Source organism: Macrobrachium rosenbergii, chromosome 33, assembly GCF_040412425.1.
Source record: "Macrobrachium rosenbergii isolate ZJJX-2024 chromosome 33, ASM4041242v1, whole genome shotgun sequence".
NCBI lineage: Eukaryota > Metazoa > Arthropoda > Malacostraca > Decapoda > Palaemonidae > Macrobrachium > Macrobrachium rosenbergii.
The window spans coordinates 6002501-6014163 of record NC_089773.1 but is presented as its reverse complement, the minus strand read 5'-3'; the positions used below and the strand labels follow the sequence as shown (position 1 = coordinate 6014163).

General features: G+C 38.0%; 1 protein-coding gene and 1 long non-coding RNA gene across 4 annotated transcripts in view; one reads left to right on the top strand and one right to left on the bottom strand.

Annotated features, from left to right (window-relative positions):
* The first annotated feature begins 534 nt into the window (after positions 1 to 534).
* Positions 535 to 1782, top strand: LOC136855849 (uncharacterized). The gene is made up of 2 exons (XR_010858154.1): positions 535 to 1432; positions 1482 to 1782. It is a non-coding gene; the product is annotated as an uncharacterized lncRNA (long non-coding RNA).
* A 205-nt stretch (positions 1783 to 1987) lies between these two features.
* RpL15 (ribosomal protein L15) overlaps positions 1988 to 11663 on the bottom strand; it is a 48974-nt gene continuing 39298 nt past the window's right edge. Inside the window, exons 1-4 of one of the 3 annotated variants that reach the window (XM_067133221.1) lie at positions 8896 to 8982; positions 3098 to 3291; positions 2681 to 2817; positions 1988 to 2427 (exon numbers count right to left, since the gene is read on the bottom strand). In XM_067133221.1, coding sequence (XP_066989322.1) covers positions 2122 to 2427; positions 2681 to 2817; positions 3098 to 3269 — 615 coding nt within the window. In that variant the 5' untranslated portion in view covers positions 3270 to 3291; positions 8896 to 8982 and the 3' untranslated portion in view covers positions 1988 to 2121. The other 2 variants (XM_067133222.1, XM_067133223.1) reach the window with 2 other exon arrangements.

The following is an 11663-nucleotide window of genomic DNA, read 5'->3' as shown; positions in this document are numbered from 1 at the left end:
AACAAAAACATTACCAAATTCTTGATCATCTAACCCTTTCAGCATTCTCATGTTACCATAGTCTCTACTTAATAACTGTCCTCTACTCTCTCTTCATTCTATCAAAATGTATTGTAAACACTTGCACAGTATAATCTCTTCCTCTTTACATGGTAATTTTTAATGTATGTCTCATTGACCCCCCTCTATTTATTACCAGCCAGTTATTCCCCAAGCACCTTGAACATTATCACAGTGCTTTTCCATACTAAACTGGCCTATCCAGTTACATTTCCTTTTAACTTTTTTGCGACTCCCATATCTTCCCAAAGGTCCACCATTTGTTGTTTCCCACAACTGCTTACTATTCCTACTGCCTTGGATGCCTTTTCTGGAATGAAAGGAATATAGTATTTAGACCAAAGGCCAAGCACTGGGACCTGTGAGGTCATTCAGCGCTGAAACAGAAATTGACAGTAAAAGGTTTGAGATGTGTAATGAGGAAAACTTTGCAGTTGTTGTACTATGAATTAATTGTTAGGAGAGGGTGGAAAGTAAGTTGGAAGAAAGAATATGAAAGGAGGTACAGTTAAAGGAATGAAAGAGCTTGTAGGTAGGGGATGAAGGCACATTGCAAAGAACTGCCTACAGGGTTTCAGAGGTTTTCTTTAAAAAAAAACTATTTGACTAAACTAGAAGACCTCATAATTTCAGGCCGCCCTTCCAACCATATTGCAACAGGCCACGTTTATTTCGTCTGCTTGATAAATCGTGTTATTTAATGACATCAATAGTTCACATAAAACCTATCACCTTCACTATTCATTCAGGTTACCAAATTCTCTTGGATTCTTTTTTCTAAACTTTCAAATACCCAAAACTTGTTTTTAGCCAGTGTAGTTCTTGGTTCCTGCTGATTTCTAATGCTGTTCCACAAAGAGTAACCCCCAACTTGAGCAATGATTTCATCCTTAATTACTTATTTTCCACAAGAGGCAAAATACCACCATGTATTGCACACTGACAAATTCTTTTTCCACACTCCTCCTCCTCCTGTAGCTGGTCCCAAAAAAGTTACCAAAATATCCATCCTTCACGGTTGATCAATATGCCAATATCTGCAATCAGCATTTGCAAATCTCTGAACCAAGGACAATGTATCATGTGTAGACCTAGTCATTACCCAGCAACCAACTAATAACTGCAGGCATCTTATATGGCCACAGCTAAGATCAAACCTTGGAGGAGTCTAGTTACTCTCAATGCTACATCAATAGTTTTGATCATACGAGCACTCGCCATGCTAGCACTGACTGAACTTGAAGGAGCAGCTAGCCAATGTGGATGAAACATGAAGGAGCAGCTAGCCAATGTGGATGAAACATGTAATAAGTGCTTTTATTGCCATGTGATAATTCTGCAACATCTACTCAAAAATTATAGTTTTACAAAGGTTTGAAAAAGATATAACTGGTCTTAGCTGTCACCTCATTGTTACAAAGTATATATTAACCATAGTATCTTGTTTCAATCTCACTTATATGTCAAGTGTCCTGTTTGGAGGCTTCTAAAGAACGAACGCACTGGGCATAAGTGCATCTTCTGATCAGTATTTTGTTCAAATTCCTGAAAGCAGTCTGGCTCTCGATCAGGAAGCTACACATGTTCAGTGTTGTGTTTTGTACACAGCCAACATCCGGGTAGTGCATTTCTGTCTATCTGTCATAACCATAATGCTATTCCTAGAAATTACCTTTATAAATCCAATTTTAAACAATGCCTCAGAATAAATAATTTTAACTTGATATCAAAGATTATTAAAACACCCACTGTCTGTGACACTACTACTGCAGGTCAACATTAACATACTAGCATCTGACAAATATTTCATCCAATCATATCACTAACCCTTTAAGCTATTACTACTGTTGAGATTCTACTAGTGTTAAGTACTCCCACTAGTAGCAAGCTAAATTGGAGCAAGGACTGTTTAGGAAAAAACTGTTCATACAGCACAGATGTCTTATTCATACACCTGCAATTGTGTATATTTTCCAAGCTTGTAACAAGGAAATATAAAAGTCATTTTTAGTCTTTTTTTTAATTTGACTCCAGATGGAATCACAAAATAATAATAGTAGCCTAACGCCTTCGGCGAAGACTCAAAGTGTTCTTTCTCAGCCAATTGGCGCGACGTGATCCTCCCTTCGTGTGGGCAAAGCGATGGCCTCTTCCAAGACCTCTGTGTTTGCGGCCAGCTGAAGTCTTTCCACGCAGTTCACGATGCTTGTGTTGTGGTTTGCACGCCCAGTTGTAGGTGGGGTTACGACGAATGGCCTTGTGAGTGGGGACTAACAAAATCACTTCATAGTATTTGTATGTGGAATCCTGAGCTACCCAGTAGCTATTCAACACAACTAGACCACCAAGTCTACGACCAACTCTTTCCTGAAAATAAAAAGGTCTTGTTTAGCTCCAACATTGTACAGCTAAATATAGACTTTGGAACAAACCAAACTTCTCTACATTAGAACGTTAACAAAGTCAGGTTCAAACCAACTGCTGAAAAAATGCAACACACAATGACATGTATCATAGCTGAATCTATATCACAAATGAATACACTGCATAAAACAAGACTGGGTTCTTCCGGACATTTGTCAAAATAATTAGTCTGCAAAAAAAAAAAAAAAAAAATTACCTCGGCCAAAGACTGAAGGTTCCTTGTAGGTTTCAACTGGTTGACACCATGGCTCTTGGGCTTACCGTAGGTAGCACCCTTGGGCACGGGGCGTTTGCGGCCACCACGGCGCACACGGATGCGGTAAATAACAATACCTGAAACAATGGAATACTTTAGCTTGCAGTAAAACGTAGATAAATGATTAGTGTATGATCTGGAATGCTCCAGGAATTAAAATCGACTACGTAACATCACCGGTGGTAAAATGAAACCAATGCCACTGCCACTGGTATACTGTAATATAAAACTTCCTATTCCACTTTACCAAACTGCAATGCAATATTTTAAATTTTACCCGGGCAAATACAAATCTGAAGCCATTAAATGGACAATATTAGAAAACTGCACAGGGCAATCTCTGAAAGCAATCCTTACCTTGCTTAGCCTTGTAGCCCAACCTACGAGCCTTTTCAGGTCGGCTAGGCCTGGGAGCACGATGCAGCTTACTCAGGTGGCGGTAATGCCAGGCCCTGATCCTCAGCAGAAAGCGCATAACATCGCTCTGCTTCTTGCGATAAATCTCTTGCATGTACTTGTACGCACCCATTTTGATGGGTTAGGTCTCAAACCTGGAATAAAACAAAAAATGCACAGTGAGATCATTCTGAGGGTGAAATGCACGAGCACATGGGCGGCATAGCAAACATCATATTAAGCAAAATGACAAGAAAAATACTCAAAATTCAGACCATACACTATAATGAAATTGAGATTTTCTCAAGGCCTGCAAATCTTTATGGCATTTCATACATGCAATTCAGTAATTGTATCCCAAATCCTTGAACTGCATTAAACAGCCATAACAATGGGCCCAATATTGTAGAGTGCATTACAAATGTTCCTGAGATTTTACAACCAGACAACATTCTCAGCTAGATGGTATAACAAAAAATTGTGTACAAGTGTAACAAAACCCCTGCCTTGCTACTAAAGCAACTCTTGCCAAACTGATCCATGCATTTGAATGCTGCATTAGGTTGTTTCAAATTCAGACTTTCAATCATATTGCTATATATATCTATGACAAATCCTACGAATGTCCTACAATCCATGCCAGTACAGTAGGTTTCTGAACTATAATCATACACCTCCATAACAGATTGTCAATACCCTCCACTCAAGGTCCTGGTGATAGTACCAAGTGCAAAACTTCAATACCAATGGGGCAACAAATCATAAGGAAAAAATGGCAACTGAAACGAATACAGCTTCCAAGCTATAGCAAATGATAGGCATGGAAAGGGCACAGATGTGCATACAAGTTAAAAGAGGATGAAGGCTAAAAGGAGGGGGCAAGGCATAAGAGCAGGGAAGAATAGAATGAGAACCCCAGTAAATAGCACGCAATGGTAGTAACACTACCTAAGGATCTGGATGAAAGGCTGAGGAAAATTCATCATGAGCTGGACCATTTTTTCCCCATTCTGAGAAAATGGGCTTCCAATTAGCTCATCTTTTGAGGATGCTTGGTTTGAAAATGTGACAACACAGACAACTGCCCCGTAGGGGGGTTAGTTCCATCAGTGCACCTCATGCGGTGCACTGTAGGCATTACTGAAGATTCTTTGCAGCGTGCCTTCAGCCCCTTTTGTTCCTTTTACTGTACCTCCTTTCATATTCTCTTTCTTCCATCTTACTTTCCACCCTCTCCTAACAATTGATTCATTGTGCAACTGCTTTGAGGTTTTCCTCCTGTTACACCTGAGTCACTTTGGCTGGGAAACTCAAAAACTTGAGAGAAAAAAAAAAGGGGGGGGGCTACACCAGTTCGTCAAAACAGGGATGAATTAATACTGAAATTGTCAGTTTGTTAAGTACCATGCAAAGATAAAGGGATTACTAAAGTTAAGATTCTGTGGTACCACACCAAAAACCTTGTTAATCTGGCTAAGTTATTCTGCTGTAGTTCTAGATCTACTGCACCCAACCTATTCAATCAAGTCCTACCCCGACTTCTAGAAAACTTACAAAACACGTCTAAAAATACCACATGAGAGACGTGCATGCTCCTAATAGCAGTAAACTATAAGATTAACTGACAGAAACCAATAGGAAAAAAAAAATTTTTTTTTTAACTCAAACAAATCCAATCAAACAATTCAATAACTTTTAAATGCACTTGAGTAGCTGTACCTATGTAGATGATTCTGACAGGTAAGTTGTAGGTAGAGATAGAATATAAAATTTAGGCCGAAGGTCAAGCACTAGGGCCTATGAGGTCATTCAGCACCGAAACACAAATTGGGAGTGAAAAAGGCTTGAAAGGTTTAACGGGAGGAAAACCTCGCAGTTGCACTATGAATCAACTGTTAGAAGAGGGTGGAAAGTAAGACGGAAGAAACCTCTGAACGGAGGTGCAGTAACAGGAATGAAAGGGGTTGCAGCTTGGGACTGAAGGGAAGCTGCAAAGAACCTTTAGTAATGCCTACAGTGAACCTCAAGGAGTGCACCGATGACACTACTCTCCTCCGGAGGGATGGTAAGGGGGTGGGGGGATTGGTCAGCAGCTGTTGATACAGAATGATTGTTGTTTTGCAAGAGTAACATTACTAGTGTCAATGGAACTTGTACAATATGCAGGATATAAAAGCTTTCATATATTTCATTATTACTTTTAAATGGCAAAATTATTTTGATAGAATTTATTACTGCACATTGCTCTATGATGTAGGCAAACTACAAAGCTGAATGAGCAGGCTACCATTGTTGGACTAAAACCAATTTTAAATATTTCACTGCCCATTTTATCAAACTTCAATTCATGTATAAAAAAAATCATCATGATTAAAAAGCTAAATACCATACGGTACTAAATGATGGATACCTAGGTTAATTTCATTTTGTATATATTAGACTTAAATTACAACACCTTTCCACTATTCCCATCCTCAAGTTTCCTAATGTAGTTTTCACTACTCCAACCAGTGTCGTGTATTTCAGAGGAAATACCCATATGTGCACCTGACACAACTGATAATCAGATCAGCTTCTCCTGTACAAGACACATCAGTCATGAATTGACTATATGCACCAAGCAGTCAACGTTGTTTTGAGCACATTTCGAGTAGTAGGGATACAAGGTTACGCTTGAGAAACCCAATGTGAAAATGGGCAAACTCTAATCTTTCCTAAAATGCTGTATCCTGACCTAACCAGACCTTACCTTCCTAACCAGACTTTGGGCTTTGTGCCCTGGACTGCCATCCCCACCCTCCAACACGATACAGATCGGTGCAACTAAATTTAGGATGCAAAATTACAAACACCTTGTCCTGTCTTCCTACTCTGCCTACTACCCCTAAAAATCTCTACATAATTCATCGAGTGTCCCTTCTCATATGTTCATGGCAGTAGGTCTGACTCTTCACACTTCTGGTGCTCACAGAAGCCCCACTGACACTAAAAGATACCAGGACATTTCACTTGAGGGATGTGAGAAGGTTATTTCCATGCCATCCCCCTTTCATCATTATCAAAACCACATATGCAACTCCCTTATTTGAGGGTAAACATACAACATATAAATATTTGGTTCCTCCTCCAGTGGCAGTAAGGCACAGCACCTGTTGGAGCAGATGCAGGCAGACAGGGGTAGGGGTGCGACAACCTATCCAACTGTGAAAACAGGCCACACCTAACCTTTCCTTGAATGTCATATCCTGACCTAACCAGACCTTACCTTCCTAACCTGACTTAGGGCACTGTGCTCTGACCTGGCTTGGGGGCACTGCCCCCCTCGACCTCCCAAAATAACACTGAATAATAGATCGGCGGGAATAAATTTCTGTTCGAACAAGTGGCCTGGCACTGGCTAAACCTTAATCTTCACTATAGCGCCAGACCTGACCTAGTGGGGGGGGGGTGTCTTTGCCACCTCTGGAACCCTCCCTCCCAAGTAACACTACATTGAGCACATGGACTGACCTAGGCTACCTGTCTTCCTACTCTGCATACTATTGTACCCTATATTTCACAGGTAGCCTACTTGTTTTAAAAGGTTTTGTCCAAAACACACTGATAGGGTGTCTCGACAGACTGCAGCTCAGCATGCATCCTAGGCTATTAAATAGCTAAATCCGTTTTAAACGCATATCAGCGTCTAAATTATTAAAGTACTTTTTACTTTAATGCCAACTTAAACACCATGTTCAATATCCTACAAGCCCTGTGGGAGGATGAACAGTGAAACAAACAAAACATGGTAAAAATACTGGTCACTGTAAATATGATAGTAAATTTTGGTAAAACTGCAGACTATCACCATGCCATATTCTCTGGAAGCTTGAATTTCTAGGCAATTGCCCCTTTGATAGGCTTGTTCCATAAGAATAGGGTTATTTTCTGAATAATAATAATGCCCTAGTTATGTAAGCACTAGAGTAGCTCTACCTACAAACATAAAAACAAAAACGATGATGTGAACGCACACAAAGTACAACAAACATAGCCTATAGTCTGTTTAACATTCTAAGATCGCTGGGGTGGGGCCAGGAAAAGAATACAGTGGTGTCAAACGTCCCGCTGCGATTAAAAGTTTTGCCCTGTTAGAGCTTGTTTGAGTCAAATTCAAAAAAGAAATGTTGTTCATTTAAAGAAAACATTGAAACATTACGCTTCACATAACTGCAGGGTAATTCTACTAAGCCGGCTGTCCGCGGTGAGGTAGACTGTGGCAGTTGACGTTTTCATATGTTATTTCACTTGTTATTTCAAGCAATATTTTGTTGGCCGGCTTGTAACTAAACTGAACCTTTAAAGACAACGACTTTTGTCCGCCGGCAAACCCCACCCTCCATAGCAAATACGGCAAAATTGTAACCAGAAACACCCCTAAAAATACCAACATAACGCACCCTGAGGTGTTGAATTTTGCCTAGCTACGGAGGCGGGAGGGGGCTTGGCAGGTGCCGGCTCAGACCTCAGGCAATTCAAGTCACAGCAAAGGTCAACAGTTTAGTTACAGCCGCCTTACTTTAAATTCTTGTAATTAATGGTAATTTATTTTTCTCCATAATGATAAGTAGCTTACTACCTACTGGAGAACAAAATTTACTTGGTAATTACCAGTAAATACCAACCACCCACGCTGACCCAACGGAAATGGGTTCAAGAGTTGCTAACTGGTTATCCGACCCACGTTTTGCCTAGTGACCCTTAGCTTTTGGCGTGTCACGTAAGAGCGGGGGTTTACCTAATGAAAATGCCGGCTTTCAGACTTGCCAGCCCTTGCCCCCTTTAAAGCTTTCTCGAATTTAAACGTGCAATCCCTCAAATAAAGTCGCGGTCTAATGTCGCCGATCCGACTTCGAAGAGTCAATGACAGTTTATTTACAGCACGGCCCTTCGACAAAACATTACTTTAAATTCGGTTGTAATTAAGGTCGCTAGGGGCGAAGCCCCGGCCAGGTATTTTTCTCGTCCGGTCAATGATAAGTAGCCGCCGATTATTAACCACTGCCACCTGGTGGTGGGTCTCGGCCAGAACGGCAAAATACGAAACTTACTCGTTTCGTTTTAGAAAACGAAGTAAATTTACTCGGGTAAAGCCATAAACAAGGGATTAATCTCGAGGGTTGAGATTCAAAAGGATAAATAGATCTGACAACGTCTTCTTCCAGCCATCTTAGAATTAGTGAAGACTATAGCCTATATAGCCGATCACCAGCCTACCTATCGTTTATCTCATTGAGGAACAATCGCAAATAGCTATAGAAAGTCACTGAACGTAAGACTGAATCCGTGTTTTAATCCTACGAAGAATGCCGCCATAATTAAGAATCAAAATAACGGGAGAAGAAACATTGGCCAGGGCGATACCGGTCGCCATCACCTTTGCGTCGCCTTTATTAATTCTTTTTAGGTTTACACGACAAATACCCTACAAATTCTGGCTTTCCCCGCCATTAACCATAATCAATAAACGTAATTCTAGTCGACAAACAACTTAAATAACATCTGGGAGTTAAACCCAACCACACGACACCGCACGACAGTCGGGTCCTCTAACCCGCAATATTTCCACGTGTATTCTTTCCTTTACAGTGACACTAAATAGACAAACGAAGTGATCAGAGCCTACACTGTGCATACTTCAATTATTAGGGCAGGTTTTCAGGTCACGAAATATTCTGACGAATAATTTAACAGCGTAAAACTGAGATGGTGGCACTCACCTCTTCCCACGTTGTCTTTGGGACGAAAAGGAGGGTTTGTGACGTCACGATGTTGTTGTTTCCATGTTAGCGTACGGTGGTTCTTTTTTGTAAATATATTGGATTAAATAATTCTACAACGGCGTCACATAACTAGAAAATATCAATATGTGTACATATATATATCTATAATATATATTTAAAGGTTATATATTCCTTCCGTAAGTTGTATTTTGATATGAAATTATGAGCTTATTCAGTGACGTCATCAAAGGGTCCGCTTGCGCCCTAACTGTAGACCGTCCTGTCATGTTGTGAACGGCTTCTAAACTATTTTTGTGTTCTTAATTCTCCTTCGTAATACTTTCTCCAAATCTTTAAATTTAATGTGTAAACTAATCATTTATAATATGGACTTTTACCGTAAAGATGCTACATGGGGACAAATAGCAATTCGCCCATAATTGTAAGACTAAAATGGTCTGCCTTACACGAGCCAATCCCATCACACTGATTTGAGACACACACCTCATAAGAACTAAAACAGTGATGGTAAACGTTTAAGACTATTTTCATGCCCTAATTTCACTGACATTAAGGTATTCTGTGCTTCTCTTAAAGTAATAAGATAAACTTGAATTTTGTATCAATTTTGTTTCACCAAATGTATCCACAGAACACGTGAAGAATACATTTTCCTTGTATTACATATTATATATTTATATATATATATATATATATATATATATATATATATATATATATATATATATATATATATATATATATATATATATATATATATATATATATATGTATGTGAAATAATTTCTGTTAAAACAGAATTCCACCTAACAAAAGAAGCCCATAAAAATGCCATAAGGTTGAAAGTTAATGCTATATATTTCGGAGAACAACCGTATCCCTCGACAGGCAAGTAATGAATGAAGTGAGTTACAGAAAATCGGTATTTATACCAAGAGTTCCAGAGGTCAGTCGTTGCGTCACTCCAGCTGATAGCTTTTTAATCTTCTTAATCACTGGTTGGAGGAAGATTTTACCTATAATATACCTGAGTCCCAAGCTCCTTTTGAGAGGTTCACTGTATTTCTTTGTTCAATCAATGCTGATTCTACCATCTGGCTTTTGAACAGACAATTGCTGCTATAAATTACACATGACAAATTCCAGTTCATTCTGTGATTATGGTTGTTTATGTGGTTGAAAATAACTGAGCTCTGTTGCCATACTTTATTTTATTCACTACTTGCCTATCAAGGAATACAATTGTTATCCATATAATATATATATATATATATATATATATATATATATATATATATATATATATATATATATATATATATATATATATATGGAGATTCTGCTTCAGATTAATGCCTAAATAACGACGGTATGATAACTGAATGTACCTGAGAAATCTAGACAAGCCCAACTGAACTGTTTGTCAAATTTAACGATGTGATGTTGAAAGTCTTACTTGAAAATATATGTGGATTATAAAACGTACCTACTGTACCTGCGTTAAGATCATTTACCATAGTAAGCGCTGATGGAAAGCATTGCTTTCCCCGAGTTTTTAACAAATGTTTGCAAGCAATCGAGATATAAAATAGTCCTGTGCTGTTGAAAGAAATCGCTGCATCAGCCGCATTGATCTTGTATGACTCTATACAAGATCAATGCAGCTGATGCAGCAATTTCTTTCAATAGTACTTGGTTGAAAGAGGGTCTACTACCAATATAAAACAACCACGAAATAAAATGTACACTCCAGTGAGCCAGAGAGTTCTCAGTACAAAACTATCATAAAAAACTTTTTCTCATATTTTTGTAAAAATTCTCTACTAAAACTTCACACGTATTGATTTTACTGATAACGCTGCACTACATAATATTAGATTTTGCGTCTTAACTTTGGAGAAAAGTTTAAAAAAGTGTAAAGAAATATGGAAAGGACATTCAGCCTACCCACAGATTTTTCGGAAGCAGCCTTATTAAGAATAGAGTCGGATATAGAATATAGGTTTTTTTTCCGGTGAATTGGTAAAATATAGAACATTCATTAGAAAAAACTGCAATCCAAAGATTAAAAATATTATTTAAAATGTTGTGTATATGTATATATATATATATATATATATATATATATATATATATATATATATATATATATATATATATATATATATATATATATACACACACATACACACACATATATATATATATAATGTTGAATCCACTGGTCACTTTATACCAGATACACATGTAATTGTAACAGCCACAATGCCCTCTTAATTTCTCGAAACCTTCGCTCTTTTTTTGAATACGCTCGTCACCACAAAGCCTTAAGATCCAAGTGCAAGAAATATGAAGAAATTATGAAGTGCGGTAACGGGAAAAGTGCCAAGAATTCGAGAAGTTAAGAGGGCATTGTGGCTTATTATAGTTATATATATATATATATATATATATATATATATATATATATATATATATATATATATATATATATATGTATGTATGTATGTATTTAGAAATTTAGAAATTCCTGCCAATTATAAATTATTAGTGAAATATGGACGCCAAAATTCGACATTTCAAAACCACACTAACATTACTTACGGAATAATTGGTAAATATCACACAATGAAGAATAACTTTATTGATATTAACCATTTTTAAATGTATCACTTTCTCTTGGCTTGGAAAACGTGTTCTGAACAAGTTCAGTGTATCTGACATGTTCGATACCATGTTTTTCT